Source organism: Dermacentor albipictus, chromosome 6 (assembly GCF_038994185.2).
Source record: "Dermacentor albipictus isolate Rhodes 1998 colony chromosome 6, USDA_Dalb.pri_finalv2, whole genome shotgun sequence".
NCBI lineage: Eukaryota > Metazoa > Arthropoda > Arachnida > Ixodida > Ixodidae > Dermacentor > Dermacentor albipictus.
In genome coordinates this window covers 66,749,779-66,766,921 of record NC_091826.1, presented here as the reverse complement: position 1 = coordinate 66,766,921, position 17,143 = coordinate 66,749,779, and the positions used below count along the sequence as shown (strand labels likewise).

At 46.9% G+C, this 17,143-nt stretch overlaps 1 protein-coding gene across 1 annotated transcript; it reads right to left on the bottom strand.

Annotated features, from left to right (window-relative positions):
* Positions 1-9,253: 9,253 nt before the first annotated feature.
* Positions 9,254-16,834, bottom strand: LOC139046884 (submandibular gland secretory Glx-rich protein CA-like). The gene is made up of 3 exons (XM_070520808.1): positions 16,366-16,834; positions 14,501-14,846; positions 9,254-9,736 (listed from the first exon to the last, which is right to left on the bottom strand). Exons 1-3 carry the CDS (start codon positions 16,735-16,737, stop codon positions 9,525-9,527), a joined length of 930 nt encoding a protein of 309 aa, XP_070376909.1. The 5' UTR covers positions 16,738-16,834; the 3' UTR covers positions 9,254-9,524.
* Between the last annotated feature and the right edge of the window lie 309 nt (positions 16,835-17,143).

Sequence of the window (17,143 nt, the reverse complement as noted above, 5' to 3'; positions counted from 1 at the left end):
ATATCAAATTAGTAGATAGTTATACGAACCAATGATAATACTTTTATCAGCCGTGGTAACAAGTGAACATTCGCTTCTATACGCGCTTACGAACATTCGCTTCTATACGCGTCTGCGAACTAGGGGGTTTTCCTGTGATGATAATTACTATATTCAAGCTAAATGTAGAAATTAAGAAAAATTGAACAATAAGCATGGAAGATTATCAATTATAGGTAACGTTATTGGTCACTCACCAACGAAGACGACGGTGAGTGATCAGCGTGACATGTTTTGGAGGATTATCATCACCACGCCAACACCACTGCGGCCACCACCACCACCAACATCATCAGCAGCAGCGGCAGCAGTGGCAACGTCATCATAGTCCTTATCGTCATCCTCAGTGTGGGCAATCTGACTAACGCAGGCCTCTATAACTGCTGCAGTGAGAAGAAGTAGCAAATGTTTGTGCCTGGACTTCCGTAGTTCAAATAGTCTGTCTTACAGAAAAACAAAACGTTATTTTCCCTTACCGCTTCAGTTCTTTGCCATTTGATTTGAAGACCAACTGGGTGAAGCTTTCAGGCAGAAAAACGTCCACTGAGCAACCACGGCGGATGCCGAACCCTATAATTGATATCAATGGGGAACGGCTTTCTGTGAGCCGTGAATATAAATTTTTAGGTATCATTTTATACTGCAGGGTAACTATTGTCCCGCACCTGAAATATCTCAACGCGAAATGCCTTAAGACTATGAACCTCCTGAAGCTCTTATCACGCACCGCCTGGGGAGGCGACAGGAGATGCCTTATAGTCTTCTATAGAGCCTATAGTGCAGGGGAAAAGAAACTGAGCGTAAAACGTACTTTCATTCTGCTTATCATCAGCATAGTCCACTTTTCCCTGCATTTTTTTTTTGAGTATCGAACCAATTGTTATCTTTTTAGATGAAGTTAGCATGCATCTTAGGAATCATTTGGCCGGGTCATGTATACCACAGCCTCGTCTTTGAGGCTGTAGCTGCACGGACAAAAGTTTTTAAAGCACGTGCCTCTACGCTCTTGCTTTATTTCAAAAGCAGTGTAGTGGCAGCAGCGGTTGTATGCATCCTAATATATCACTTCTTCGTATACCGAAAAATTTGTCCTTCCTTACCATCAGTCATGGTCATTATTTTGATGCTTACATATATTACACACTTTACAGCGACCCGTTTTCAAGCCTCCTTACAGCCATATCACAGCTACATTTACAACTCATGTTGATGACTTCATATGTATTACTTACACATTTCATTACCGTACGTCAGGGCGCTCTTTGGCCATATCTGGCCTTGGCGCCATTAAACACCACACATCCATCGATCGCGCTTCTATGTGTTTATTCAGAGCTCCTAGCAAATTCGGCGCAGTTCGTGTTGGAACACTCCTCTGTTACTGAGACGCGCGTTATTTTAGGGTATTGATCACGTACTGCCGAATGCCACAATTCACTGAACATTTGAACTAAAGCAGTCAAGTGTTGAAACACCGCCTCTAGCGTTCCCAGGACGCCATAGTATTTCTCCGGAAACGTGCTGATGAATGACGTTTTCTCCATGACTTCTGCCATCTGGCTGACACACAAAAGGAATGAGTAAGTCTCCCCCGAAAAAAAATCGTTCAATAATGCTAGCATTTTATTTATTCTAGATTATCTTAGATTATCATTCTACTGCATGACGCCGCATATCGTTATTAAAACGCCACTCGTGTTCAGAACCAGTGGCGTCGTCCCTTTGAGGACGTGTCTCCGTAGGCTCATCAGCGTCTGAGTTTCGATATCGCACGGGTATGGAGATTCGCCGCGCTAAAAAGACGATAGGAATAGCAATTCTCGTAATCGCTCATGTAGCATGAAAGGCAGGAGACTTCAATTTATTTGTCGCGATCCGCCGCTTAAGTGCAATAATTTAAAAGGTTACTTCCGTGATTCTGGTTTATTAGCCCTGTAATTACCATGCGTTATCGTACCTGTCATGTCCGGCCATCGCATTTACGATTTCACAACACAATTACGATTTCGTTCCGAAGAAACGAAATCGTAATTGGCGGGGAACAGGTGGGGGGTGGGAGGCGTGGAGGAGGGGATAGCTGCGGTGAATGACGTTTATAGTTTTCGAGTAGGAAAACTTGTTTGTCAAACTGGCATCATGTACCATGAGGTAAATTTGCCTATCAGTGTTAAGCGAAGATGACTAATCGGGGAACGCACGGAGGTGTTGTGACCAAACAGCCTCCACGTACGGTGGCTTGCAGCTCTGTGCGGCTTGAGCGTTCTAATTTCCGGCCCACGTGCACTTTGCGTGGACTCGTCTGACACCTGCAGCTGTTCGCTCAACGACAGCGCACGTTGTAAAGCCCGGAAGTGTGTCGCGCAGCCTACATTTGCTTTAAAGGCGGAAACAGTAACGAAACATTTGTTCAAGGACATACTAAAGACAAACTTAAGTTCAGCTGTACGAGTAAACACCGCTTCTGAAACACCCCCCCCCTCAACGTCCCCCCCCCCCCCAAAGAAAGCAGCTCTTATGGCGAGAAGAGCCTTGCTAAACTAGAAAAGACGCAATTACGAGTCATGCGGCGCCGCCGCCTTGAAGTTGCCGCACCAGCACGTGTTGTGACGTCATGGATTTTCATGGTGTGTGCGTGAGTCGGTTAATAATGTATGAATAAAGGTGACCAACATTGTATGCTAAAGGAGCCAAAGACTGAGCTCGGTACGGTCTGAGTTTTTTTTTTGTTCTTTTTTTACTGAGCCAAAAATATCCAAACACGAACAAACATTTTGAAATTCCTGACGTCAACACTCACGTGCCCGCACAGGATTCCGAAGCGAAATGACAAAAGAAAAGTTTTCTTTTTCTGTTTTATTATCAACCTATTGCTGCAAAATTAATGAAAATTAAGTTATAATATAATACTTTCTCAGGATACACTGATTAGGTGTTTTGCGTTAGTGTTATTTTACAAAAAGGGGGGGGGGGCACTAAATAGAAACACTTAATAATTTTACAGTAATGAAGTCATCATTAGTGTCCTCTTAAAGTATGATTTGATATACCCCGTCTACAGCTAAGCACTTCCATGACACACAGTGAATAGTTTGCAAAGACTGAAGTAAAGGTGGGGTAGTTCAATGCCTAAAACGAAGGTTGTGATAGCTTCTTCGTAAAGGCTTCGCTGTATTTGGTGCCTTAGTTGTAGGGATGTTTACATATCTGTGAAAGTTTCTTTCCTTTTGTTTAGAAACACTTCCAAAAGAAAAGAAATCTTAAATAGGAAATATAAACCAAAATTATGTATACAGAAAAGAGAAGGCGAGAAAGAAACGACGACTCAAAAATAAGGCTTATGGAGGTTGTGCGAGCTGTGAACATAAAGATCAACGAAAGAGGACGTGATCAGTGCTAAAGCCGACAGATGCATTTAGACCTGTTGAGCGATCGGCGTGTTTGCGTAACGGAGCGTATTTCAGTGCATATGATGTTGGTGCACATCAGCCGAATGGCCTATTCTATCATATTTTTTTTATTTCAATATACTGCAGGCCCTTCACGGCCCGTGCAGGAGTGGTCCAAAAATGTAGTGGTAAATGCGAGCACACATTCAGAAAAGAAACTTCATGGTGAGAAGTCAATGCGCTGAATGAGGTTCATAAAAGAGTCCATGCCATTGCGACATGCAATATCAATTGTCAACATGTTGCACTGGGAAATGGCCAACGGAAAAAGGAGTGTTTATGAACGCCAACACGACTTTGGGGTAGATTGATTGTATTAGAATGATTGAGTCTGGTAGAGCGTCTAGAAGGATCATGCAGGTAATGAGAACGTATTACCTGAAAATGACAATGGTATAACTGATAAATAAGTTTTAGTCGAGAAATTGTTCTTGTCCTTGAGAGGGATTTTAGGTTTGGCCTTGCGATCAGACCTGAGACACTGATTTCCTTTTGTAATCTCAGTGTACAACCCTGCCTGCAAATTTTTGTATCCGTTCTATCTTACTGATAAGGTATTTTTGATGAGGACTCCAGATTATATGAGCGTATTCTAGGCATGACCTTATTAGTGTTTTGTACGCGTTTAGTTTGAGTGTGGTGGTGCAGTGTGCAGTTTTGTTTTTAAAAAGGATAGCTTACGTTCGGCTTTTTGACAATTTTGGTTGAGATATGTGGCTTTCAGTTAAGGTTAGGCGTGACTTTGAAGCCTAAGTATTTTACCTGGTGCATTAGAAACAGGTGGATTGCTAGATAAGTGTACAGTAGCAAGCTGCTCTTGTTTTGATGAGGAATGGAGCCAGAAGCCGTAAGTTGAACCTGACATGGCTGCTTTCCATGAGACTGTACTAAAACATGTGTAGTGCGTGATCATATGACCGGGCGCACGAAGCTGCTACTCTGGCTGTAAAGCACCTGCGTGGAGAGAGAAAAATAAGGTAGAGAAAAAAAATGGCTGTGGCTTAGGTAAGGTTAAGCCCAGGATGCGAAGCATACTAGCCTTTATTTTAGTTGTTGAACCACTGTTTAGCCTGGTGAACTGCTGTTGCTTGGCTATATTTTGTTCGGCTAGACGAAGAAACAACTCATGCATTACTGCTTCGCCTTCAAGAGTGGAACGCGACAGCGTTCCCGTCGACCCGCCAAGGGGTGTAAGACAATGGGCTACAGGGCAGCGACTACGCGCCCCGCGTTGGACGCGGTGAGCGTCGAGCAAAGCAGCGTTCGGAGCGGCAACGAAATGTGCGCCTGAGCAAGAGACGCACGCCTTAGAAACAGCTCGTTTCTAAGGCAACACCGCATTCACTAGAGGCGCTTTTGTACCGCTTTGAAGCATCGTACTCGTGGCTCAGTGGTAGCGTCTCCGTCCCACACTCTGGAGACCCTGGTTCGATTCCCACCCAGCCCGTCTTGCAAGAGTTGAGCCAATGCCACTTCTCCTCTGTCGTGACGTCACGGTGTCACGTGGTTTCAAGGCGACACCGCCGCGCCTGAGGAGCTGGGTTGAGCTCTCGTAATATGCTTCGCATAAAAAAAAACCTTAAGCGATTTAAAAACGGCGCTTTTTCCGGTGAAACGGCTACGCGTAGCGGGAAAAACTAATAAATATATTTTGACTTCTTGTGGCAATTTTACGATACGCATGAATTCCAAATCGAAAGTTATCGAGTTCGACGCAGAATGTTATTCCACGGTTATATTCTGCGAAATAGATGCGTTTCAGGTGCAGCCTTCGGTGGCTCGGGTATCCGTATAAATCGAGAATTGGCTCGGTTCGGCTGAACGACATTAAGCGATGACTTCATAAAAAAACACAGCGACATCAGAAAACATATCTATTTTAAATGTCGCATGGTCGCACAGTGGCATTTCTGAAGTACGGGAATCGAAAGCACTGCTCAGCCTGTTTCGTCGCTGTTTGTATTGCACACGGCCCTACTTGAAATGTGGAACGACAGCGTGTTCCGGTGCTGCGTTCCAGTGCGGGGCGATGCGGTACCCCGTCTCACCCCGAACTGGGTCAACATCAACACTGGGCCCGCGCCTCACTCCCCGCACCGCAGCCAACCAACAGGACACCACCGTCGACACCCGACCCACAAGCATACATATGGCTCAGCATTTACCATCGCCATTCTGAGTGTCGCATGTGAATGGTCGCACTTCCGTTGAATGGTGTTGGCCTGTGAAGGCCTAACGTTCTTGTCAAGGTTCCCGCTTGGAGTACTCCTTGGGGTGGGTGCCACGGCTATCCAACCAAAAGTTAGCGTGTCAGTATCGTGGGCGCGTGTTAGCGTGTCAGTGTCGTGGGCGTGCGCCACGTGTTAAAGACGACAACGAGGACGGCGTTGCGAAGCCTATCGGGAGGGCTGGCTCTTCTTTAGGCGCACGAAGCCCAGAAGATGGACGGTGGCAAAGTTGGCCTCGGTGTGTCGACCCGTGCGCAGCCGGGTGAGACTAGCGACGAGCGACGCGAGGCCAACTCCCTGCCGGAAGACGGCGCCGGTCCTTCGAGTCAAGACCGGGTCGCCGCCGACGTTGAAGCCCAGCGCCAGAAGCCAGCCACCGACGACGCGGGAGAGACGTCGAAGGAGCGAGAGCCACCCGCTACACCTGCACCGATCGGTTCCAAGCGCCAATCCAGGGATCGGCCACGGCGGCCGCATTTCGATGGGGGCGAAATGCGAAAACACCCGTGTGCTTAGATTTAGGTGCACGTTAAAGAACCCCAGGTGGTCAAAATTTCCGGCGTCCTCCACTACGGCGTGCCTCATAATCAGAAAGTGGTTTTGGCACGTAAAACCCCAAATATTATTAATATTATTAATCCAGGGATGGTCGTTGCGACTCACCTTCCAGGAGGAAGGTCAGACTCCAAAAATACATTCCCGAGTCTCAGGTCGTCGACTACGAGAAGCTGGACACGCGCAGGGTGAAGTTGTCCTGCTTCGCCAAGGGCGTTAAGACGGAGGACGTCCTGCGCATCTACTGCCAAGACGCCGTCGAAACCAAGCACCTCACCAAGGGCGATATTCTGATCCACGTCTTCGCGGTATACGACTCCGTCGAAGAGGCCGTCGTGGCTGCTGCAACGCTGGACGGCTTTGTGATCAAAGGATCTCCCATCAAAGCTACGTTTATGGCCGAGCGTTGGAACGACCCGGGAACGCGCCCGAAGGTGTCGTCCCGCACGCTGGACATATGGAACGTGCCGAGCGAGTTCCTCAACAAGGAGAAGCTGGCAGCTGTCTTTAAAACCGGCGACGTAATCAAGGTGTCCTCTACCGGGCCTTGCAAGGTTAGGTTCTCGTCGCCCAGTAAGCTCATCGGCGCTGTCAAGGACCCCGCTTGCCGCACTCTGGCCGGGCAGAACTTGAAGTTTGCGATGGCCATTGACTCCGTGGAATCAAAAGGTCGTGCCAGAGCCAACGCCAAGCGAAATGCCAGGGCAGCTAAGCGACCTAAGAAGAGCGCTAAGCCCGGAACCTCGAGGCCCAAGTCGTCTGGTGAGAATAAGAAAGCCCGAAAGAAGTAAAGCACAAGCACGTGACACCGCGCGGCAGCTTCGATGCTGCTGAGCTTCAGCACGTTGCTGCAGCAGGAGTTCGTTTTTCTTGCAAAACGCGCAACCTGACACAAGTACCCGAAGGCGGCTCTGATCAAGCATTGAGTTGAAAGATGGTCTGTGGTGGAAACTTCACTTCCATAGGCCGACGCGCAGCGGTCTCACAAATGAGCACATATAGCAACGGACACCTTCATGCAGCAGCCGAAGGTTTGCTTGAAAAGACCAAGCTTCACGTTACTGCTAAATAAATACATCCGATGATAGTCGCACGGGATTGTCTTTTTCAGCGACAAATGCTTTCTTTTTTACTTATATTGGCTCACAAGTTTCTGTGGTGATATGGTCACGCCAAAGCCCAATAATTGCTCCCAGAGCAGAGCAGCTGCGGGAAAGTGCGGTTTTATGAGTTGACCACTGCGCTGGCGCTGGACAGCAGCACAGAAGCTGCTGAAAGACAGCAGCCCCGAAGAGTTCAACGCCAGGCCGAGCTGTTGCTTTATGATTTGCAATGTCCGTTTCCTGAATGAGGAGAAACGCCGATAGTGCAGTAAGTAATGTTCAATTGCTTCTATTTGTTTCTACTTCGTTGCAAAAGTGGCACAAAGAGAAATCACCAAACCAGATCGGTGCATGCATAAATGTAGGGTTGACGACTCGACACCGCAGCCTTTCATGCTCTAGGACAGTTGGATGAGGGGCGCGCTGCATCCTTGCTTATTCTTCTATGAGCAACTACATCATACCCAGTATTATCACCAGACGACGTCAGCATATCTTGCTCTGTGTCTTAAAGTCACGACATTGTCACCAACCCCAAACCCAGTACTTTGAGGCCAACTTTATTATCAAACTAGAATACCATGTCTCTCAAACATTTATGCTTCCTATGCCACCAGTGTAGTAGACGTGGTAAAGTTTCGAATGTAAGTGTCGCCACTGCTTTAAAGGCGAAAGTGGTGAGTGCTTGGTCTGAGGAATATGCTTCTAGCAATTTGATGTCGGTTTCTCTTCTTGTTGCTCTTAGCCACCCGCATCACGGCCAATCCCCCACTGTGGTTATGTGCCATGAATATTGAGAACAGCAAAAATACTGCTCGTGCATTGTCCGCTTCCCCGTAGTGGGTTTAGCCATAGTGGGCTTGTGCCACTGAGGCATAATAATAATAATAATAATAATAATAATAATAATAATAATAATAATAATAATAATAATAATAATAATAATAATAATAATAATAATAATAATAATAATAATAATAATAATAATAATAATAATAATATCCATAGTCGAAGAGCTCGGTGTCTCCTTTAAAGCCGTTCGCTCTTTTCCCGTTCCCTTTGCTTCAACAAGTGGGGAAGAAGTGGGTAGCTTCCCAAGCAAGTTAACGTCATATCAAAGCCATATCACATCAAATGCCACGTCCATGTGCAAAGGAGAAAACGATGCGCTCGTCGTTTATCAGCCGCTACTGGCCCAAATCAGAGGGTGCGCTGAATTGATCTTCCAGTAGCGTAGCTCGGCGGCGATTTCCCGCTGTGGCCGCCGAATTTGTGCAGAATGCTGCATAATTAGAACAAACCGCTTAAAAAAATATTTAAATTATGGCGTTTTACGTGCCAAAGCTACGATCTGCTTATGAGGCACGCCGTAGCGGGGGACTCGGGGTTAACTTGGGCCACCTGAGGTGCTATAAGATGCATTCAAATCCAGAGAGAGAGAACAACTTTAGTGAAAATGCCTGCAGAGTCGGTTAGGCTCCCTCCACGCAGGGAGGACAAGCTTTTACCGCGACGCGGCCACTACGTCAGTCTCGTGCGTTGTGCTCCTCGAGGTCTTGGTTCCTCGCTACTTCCGTGGAGCCGAGAGGGCCACCGCCCCCTTCCTGGGGGTGCTGCCCCCCTTCTCCTCGGTTTCGCGAGGTCGCTGCCTCTCTAGAGCTGCCGAGACCTGCTGGACGGCCTTAAGTTGCGTATCTTGGTCATAGCTCCTCGTTGCAGCCTCTAGCTGCGGCGGGATCGTCGTCTTCTCGCTGGCTCAAATCCAAGTACACGGGGGTTTTCACAAATCAAAATATTAAAAAACACTTCATGGCATGCGTTGTGCGGCAAATCCTTCGAATTACCACAGATTCCAATAATACCTAACATCTGCGTATATTGTTGCCACTTTTTTTTATTATTTCACTCCCACCAATCATCTTTAATTCGATTTCCTCGTTTCACTTGCGTCGGAGGGCGTATCGCGAGATGGCCTTGGGCCAAAAGTTTCCTCTTGCAGCGCTTGGCAACACGGTTGAACGCAGTGCTAACTCGATGCCTATACTATGTGAACCAGTGCCACGTGAATGATTTTCGCTTCATTATACATGTATATATATAAAAAAAAGAATTGTCGCTGTCTCAGAAGTGAAACGCGTTGACGGACGGCATCGTCAGTTGTGCGGCGCGTAGGAAGCACTCGAGTCGCTGCAGTTCTGCCCGCCGCAGTTGGACATGGGCGAGCGCGGGCCCTTGAAGAAGTACAGGACCACGATGAATAGCATGGAGCTCGCCGTTGTGCCCACCGCGAATGAGCAGAGATCCAAGCCTCCCTCGGGAGGGTTCGGCCGGCCGGAGGTCCGCGCTGCAGCAGGCTTCGGCTGGGCTGGGAACCGAAACACTTCTGTAGGTCGAATAGCCGTAAACGCGAAAGAAGCCGCTTTGCTGCGCTGAGTAGTTATAAGTAGGGTTGTGTGTTGGCTGTATTTACTTTTCTTCAAATTTCGGAGTTATATCTATCGGTGTTTATCATTAAGATTGCGATCATGTGGACACTCCAGCCACATCTTTGCCGTTGCCATCGCCGTGATGTTTCGCGTAAAATCCGAGGGTGATATGACCGTCGCCCCGCGTCGTGTGCTGTACCTGCGAATGAAAGCTCGCGAGGGAAACCGACAATCTCGGCTCAATCTGGCTCGAGCGAAGGCGGAAAGCGGGGAACAAACGCGCTGACTTCTGTCGCGCGAAAGGCCTTGGGTGAATGGGAGAGAGAAAGGGAGGGAGGGAGAGAGGGAGGGGTTGCGTGTGGCGCTGTGCTCCGACAGCAAGTGCGCATTTCGCAATCAGGGGCGAGGGCAACTGACGATCGCGGCTCAATCTGGCTGGCCATATACGGAAGAATGTGAGGACTCAACGCGAGAGGGAGGAGGGGAGGGTGGGGGTTCGGTTTCGACTCCGCCAACAAGTGCGTACTTTGCGTGGTCGGGCACGGTTGCGGGCGCCGTATATTGAGAGAGATCCGCAGACGGCTGATACCTTTGCGTGCGCTGTGTTAATTCTCACCGCATTGACCGCGCTAATCGAGCGTGATGTGTTCATGTTTGCTTACGCGCGCTGAACACCCTGCTTGTTAATACAGTAAGCAATTTTTTTCGAAGTTTACACGGCCAATAAAACTACTGTCCTTATTTCGTATAGCTGTGTACTAATTTGTTATCGCAATCGACGCTTCGCCCTTAAGGCCAAACTGGGACATTTTTTTCTCCCTTCAAATCGGTGTTTTTCGACGCGTAATTTGAATGCCGGAGAGAAATGGATCTTTATTGGGGCTTCGAAAACGTCGAAGGGTGAGGAGGAATCCGTCCTGCTCGCGTGCAAAGAGCTTTGCGAGGAGAAGCTTGTCCTGGGAACTATCTAGTCCTCTTTTCTTGTCACGCGGACACTTATGCCTGGCCTAAATATGTGGAAACAGCAATGCTGCTAAAGACATAAGAGAAAAGAGCGGGTCGTAGAATTGAAAATAAACTTAAGACAATAAATGCTCGCTTTTTCGTTTTTCACACCGATTCAAAGAAAACGGCTGGTGTTTGTCGGTATATACCGAAAACAGGGAAGGCTAGTTATGAGCTAGGCATAGGGATAACCCTGTAATTCACGGTTTATGTGTAATCACAGTTCCTTGCAATATTACGCTTGAAGTCACGGAAAAAAAGATAAATAAAGCTTAGGATGAATTTTTCCTCTTGCAAGGGCACAAAATGACAACAGCGCACAGTGGCGCTCAAGTTAGCACGTAACTTGAGCGTATGCTTGTGCAAACATTCGTTCGGTAGTGGGATTGGGGTAACTACGCCATGTGAAAGGCTATATTGCGATGGAGCTGCTTAATGCTGTCGTTCAACTGGCCACTGAGTGCATCTTTTTTAATGCGTAAGCATTCCTTGGCAAGCACCCGAGCAAAATATGTACGCGAAAGTTGTAATGTAATGCACAAAAATAAATAATTTGCGAGGTCAAGACATTTAATCGTTATAATATCGTAAGTGTAGGTTACTGGTAGCTATATAAGCGACAAGGAAAAAATGAAAAAAAAAATTGATCAGAGAGAAAACAGTTCTCGTCAGGCCGCCTTGAAAGCTTGCTTTCTCGCATTACGAGTCTCTGTGCAGAGAAGCCTAATGTGGCGCTGCTGAGTATAAATATGGGAATAACTGATTGGTTCAAGCGACAATGGTATAAGAGTAATATTAATAAATGATTGGTGGCCTTCACAAAAAATTGGTGACGTCGGCGTCACCGTGTCAAGGTCGTGAAAAAAGAAAGAAGAGAATATAAACTTTAAAAATTGGAAAAAAGACAGCTGTGGGGAAACGGGTTGTAACGTCGTTCCGGCTCAGTTGATACGATCGCTTTGAAGGGGCCATGCGGCTTCCAGGAAACTCATCTCCACACCGTTCAGTCCACGAATTTCAAAACTGATTGGTATATGCAATAATAATAATAATAATAATAATAATAATAATAATAATAATAATAATAATAATAATAATAATAACAACAACATTGCCGTAGCCGCGTCAATGCGCGGCCGTGCAAAGTACGAACTTGTTGGCGGAGTCGAAGCTTAACTTAACCTTAGCCTTAACTCGAAATTCCGCTTCCAACAGTCACTAGAATTTAAGTTTCTCTTTCAAATGCAACAAATTTCATCAAAATCGGTCCAGGGGTTATCTTATAAAAACGTTTTTGCGTTTTACATGTATTTGAATAGGCCGCGTCGGAGTTGGGCCCGAGATAAAGCTTCCTCTTAAAAGCGCAACAAGGGTCAGGTTAGGTGCCACAAGAAGACAAAGTGAAGCGCTTCACATTCTCCGTGTTCTTTTATTCCGGCCGCTCACTTTGAAGCCAAACTGCAACAAAATTTGACTTGACTAAATTGGTTATAAATTAGTATTGCGCATACAACTGACGCAATCTTGGCAAAGCTTCTTGGACTGGTAATGGTCTAACTGACGCATTAGCCACCCTTAAAAAAAAGCGTCCAAGCGGACAACGCGTGCCCCCGGTTGTTAGCGGATGCGACGTAAGTCCCAGAACATCGCCTCCCAGAATCGAGTGACACCCAATCTCTGAGGTCATGCTGTGGAGCCGCGCATTCGAAGTTATGCGCAACTTCCGGCGAAAGATTATTGCGGCGTTGCTGTCCGGTTCTTTTTCTTCTTATTTGTAAAAATTTTGGTATCAAAAAACGTCTACTTTTATGGCCCTTTCGTGATGCATCTGCTCGTATATAAAACCTCACATCTTCCACGGAGGTTGCTCTATGCCGACACTACCCGAAGCTAGACTTCTTACGCGACACATAATATCGTGGCAGTTGGCCTTTAGCTATTCGAGACTCTTCATATTAGCGCAATAACGTTAACGCTCCGTGTCGCAGAAAATACAGCGTCGGCGTCCCGCGTCGGGCACGTTGTTTCGGCAAAAAGATGTTCGAACCAGCTATACTCAGGCCCTAGCCCACGTAGCGCAAGACAGCTACTGAACTATTTAAATTTCTCAAGCTAGAATACGTAGAAAAATCGTAAAGTACGACTAACACACACCCTACAGACATGATGGGCGTGGGTCTGTAATTTGACTACACGATAAAACATAATTCTGTAATGCGAAAACTCAAATAAACCCCTTTTCCAGCGTTTCTACCAGTCATAGACTGGCTACGGCATCCGCCATTTGCACGCGACGGCGCTTGAGCATCTCGGAGGCCACGGAGTGGTGCGCCCAGTTCCTTGCAATACATCCAGATGGCGCTCACCTCTGCCGCATCGTGGCCACGCAAAAAGCCGCGTTTTTACCAGAAAGCCCGCCTTCGTGCATAGCGTTCGCGGCGAGCGTTTCCTAAAGCTTCCTCTCAAGAGGAAGCTTTAGGAAAACGCAAAAAAAACATGTAAAACACAAAAACTTTTTCCGAGATAACTCCAGGACCGTTTTTAATGAAATCTGTTGTATTTGAGAGATAAAGTTAAATTCTAGTGACAGTTGGAAACGGAATTTCAATTTCGGGCCTGAATTTTATTAAGAATCTTTTTTAATTTGAAAGCTTGAAATAAATGGAAGCACGAAGTCTACAAATTAACAACTCAGCATCAAGTACAGATATCGGTTTTCACGGCATCCATTATATTGTTACGTAAGAAGACGCAAATGAAAAGCTATATACAAGTATATTTACAACGTAATACGCCGCACTTGGCCAAGAGGCAACAGCCCGCGCTAGCCTCCAATCGTTGTCGTCGTCTTCGTACTGCTCGCCTCTTCGTCATCGGTAATACTATTCCGTAGCAATATCACTGAAAGCAGACAAATTAAATATGTCTATTTATATCTTACATATATTTATTACCTTGTGTACAAGAGTTCTGCGAAAGCTGTATTTCCCTATTACAATGTTTTAAGATTCATGTTTAACATATCCATTTCGTCCGCTTTAGATGTACTGTTAGATTCAATTTACACAATTGTGATATCTTTTTTCATTGCTCAGTGACAGAGCTGAAAACTTGATAGTTTCGGTTTCTGAAAATTTTCGACACTTGCCACTTTTCATAAAAGATTGACGACTTTAATCGAAACTTCGAGACTAACAGGCACTAGACTTTGAGTTTTCATTTTAAATGCAACAAACTTCGTCAAATTTGGTGCAGAGGTTGCGGAGAAAAACGAATTCTCCTTTTACATATATTTAGACAGGAGCACCCGAGCTAAGGCTTCGTAAGCTTTGACTCGGGTGCTCCTACCTAAATACATGTAAAAGGTGTGCGTGTGCTTACGTACGTACGTACGTACGTACGTACATACATACATACATACATACATACATACATACATACATACATACATACATACATACATACATACATACATACATACATACATACATACATACATACATACATACATACATACATACATACATACACACACACACATACATACATACATACATACATACATACATACATACATACATACATACATACATACATACATACATACATACATACATACATACATACATACATACATACATACATACATACATACGTTACTACGTTACTACGTAATGCATTAGAGAAATGGAACGAACTTGTGGTCCCAGAGGACGTCCTGGACGCCCAGAACGGCTTCGTGGATGGCCGGCTGGAATCCGCGGAGGCCGGACCCTGCCGACGCCCGGCGGCCTGCGTGCCGCTGGACGACTCGTCCGCCGCCTGCTTCGATGGCGCCTGCATCGCGGCTCCCTTAGGGTCGCTCCGCGAGCTCTTCTTCACTTCCTCGGGCATGGCCGGCGCTTTCTTCTGGCTCGAGCTCGTAGGTCGCGTTGGCAGCGGAGGCAGCTGCAGGTCGTCGTTGCTCACCTCCTTCGAAAACGACACGAGAGAATCGCTCGGCGTCGGCGTCGGCGTTGACGTCGCCAGCGGACCGGCTGGGACCTGCGTTGATGACGTAAACGAGTGGTACGGTGAGGCGATAAGTGAAGTAAATGAAATGCGGTATAACCACGGACGTGCTTGTAGAGCAGAAGACGGCAACCACCAAGTGACTCAAGTGATTCGTTCTTTCATTGCGTCCGCGAGGCGGAAAGGCCTGAATGCCAGGCCAACGCAGGCCAACAGGGCGTCACTATGACCGGGGTTGAAGTTTATTTTGGTTCACTTACAAAAGAACCAAGCCACACAGAGCGAGGCTAAAGGTGTTATTCACACCGAAGTAAGGACTACCCTCCAGGAACAATAAAAAGCATACATTGGCAGTTCATAAGCACGTACCTGTATGCAGTAGTAATGCAAGCGCATACAGGAGTTGTAGATATAGGCGCACGTTATCGAGGAAACACAAAGTACAAATGCTAACAAAAACTTCTACAGCGCAGAAACAAAGCTATAGCGTACTTAGGGCTAGATTTACTACGCATAAATACCCAAGACAGTCACTGGCCGTCGCCGCAGCACCGCCACCCGTGCGCATTTTAAATCAAGGATCCGGGACCTCAAAGATGTGCGACGTATTCCTGACGCATTTCTCCAACATTCACCGCTAAATCACCAATGGACATATTTGCATCGAAGACATTTATGTACCGTTCGTTCTTTCATTGCGTCCGCGAATGACAGAGCCGTTAACCAGTATATCTGTAGCGATGCCGGAGCCCTCTCAAGCCTGCGCCACAGGTAACTAAAGCGACTATGGTTACTAGCGTTACTAAAACTTCAGACGTCCCTAAGCTCTCGCGCGAAAGCATTTGCCGGCAAGCTCAAAGGGAAGTTTATTTGGACATCCCGAAACGTAAATACACACAACCAGAAGAACTGCGACTTAGAATTATTTCTTCCACATAACAAAAAGACGTTATGCCATCAATAAGTTTATTTCCACAGTGATGTGTCGCTACCGCGGAACGAGAACAGTACCAGCAGCCACAAAATTATGAACAAACAGGCAGGACTGACCGCACGTCAACAACGCAGCGGAGTTCTGCCCTTGCTTTGTCACCGATTTACTTATCTTCGCGAACCCCGCAGCAGCACGGGCTGTTTAACAAAACATGACGAAATATTGATCTTACCGTTGAAAAATGCTGTTTCTAGAACCTGTATATATCTGTGAGAACTACGTTCTCATCATTTTTTTTTTGTATTGGGCTTACTTACTGCTGCCGTTCGACGGTGAACGTGCCCTGCAACTATAGGCGGCGCGTGAACGCACAAATTTTTGCACGGGCGCCTTTTTGTACGACCAAGAAAGTCCGACCACCGACCGCGAAAGCGTATATAAGAGTAAAAGAATGTTACTATCTTTTAAATGTAAGCCTCTCTTCTTGGTTCCCTCGATTGTTTCGCAGATAAAAACGCAGCGCACTCTTTCCATGGCCTCCGACATCCGGCGGCGCGGGCAAACACCGTGCGCTGCCCGATCTCCGAGGCCGTGCTTCGCTTATGTTCTCTGTCTTACCTCTTGCGCCTTCAACTTAGGCGGAGCAAGCGAAAGAGGAGGAGGAGGAGGACGCGACGGCGCAGGGTTCCTGGCCTGCTTACTGTCCGTGCTTCTGGAGCCGCTCAGCTTCGACGCGCTCGTCCTGGAGCGCGAGCGATCCTTGGACGGGACGGAACGCTGCCTGTCGCCCTTGGTTTGAGCGCGCGCCTTCTTCTCCTTGGACGGCTTGGCCTTGTGCAACCGGGAGGCCCGGGGGTGCAGCGGAGGCGTGGAACCCGCTGTGGCCCGCAACGCTTCCGAGTCCATGGGTACGCTGGTCGTCACCGTTTCGGTCACCGCCGCGTCGGCGTTCTCTTTGGACGCCCTGTCCTCGTTTTGCCGCGCACTCATCTTCGCGAAGGCCGCACTTGATCGTGATCCTTGAGGACAACGGTTGGAGCTGCTTCTCGCCCTGTCTGGTCTTCTTCTTCATCTGCCCGCGCGCCTGCTTATGTGCTGCCATTCGCGTTCTGGGAAGCTTTAGCTCGGGTGCTCCTACATGATGATGATGATTATGATGCTGATGATGATGATGAAGAAGAAGTCTTAATTAATGTCATAAACCCACTATGGGGGATAGGCCACGAATCGGGTGTTAATATGAATAAAAAATGAAATTCATTAGTTAATAAATGAATAACACAGAAAAGGAAAGTGAATGTATAACCCAAGATGAAAAATAAACTGTGATGCTTCTATCTGAATTCATGCAAAAAGAGAATTCGTTTTTCTCAGCCACGACTGCACCGAATTTGAC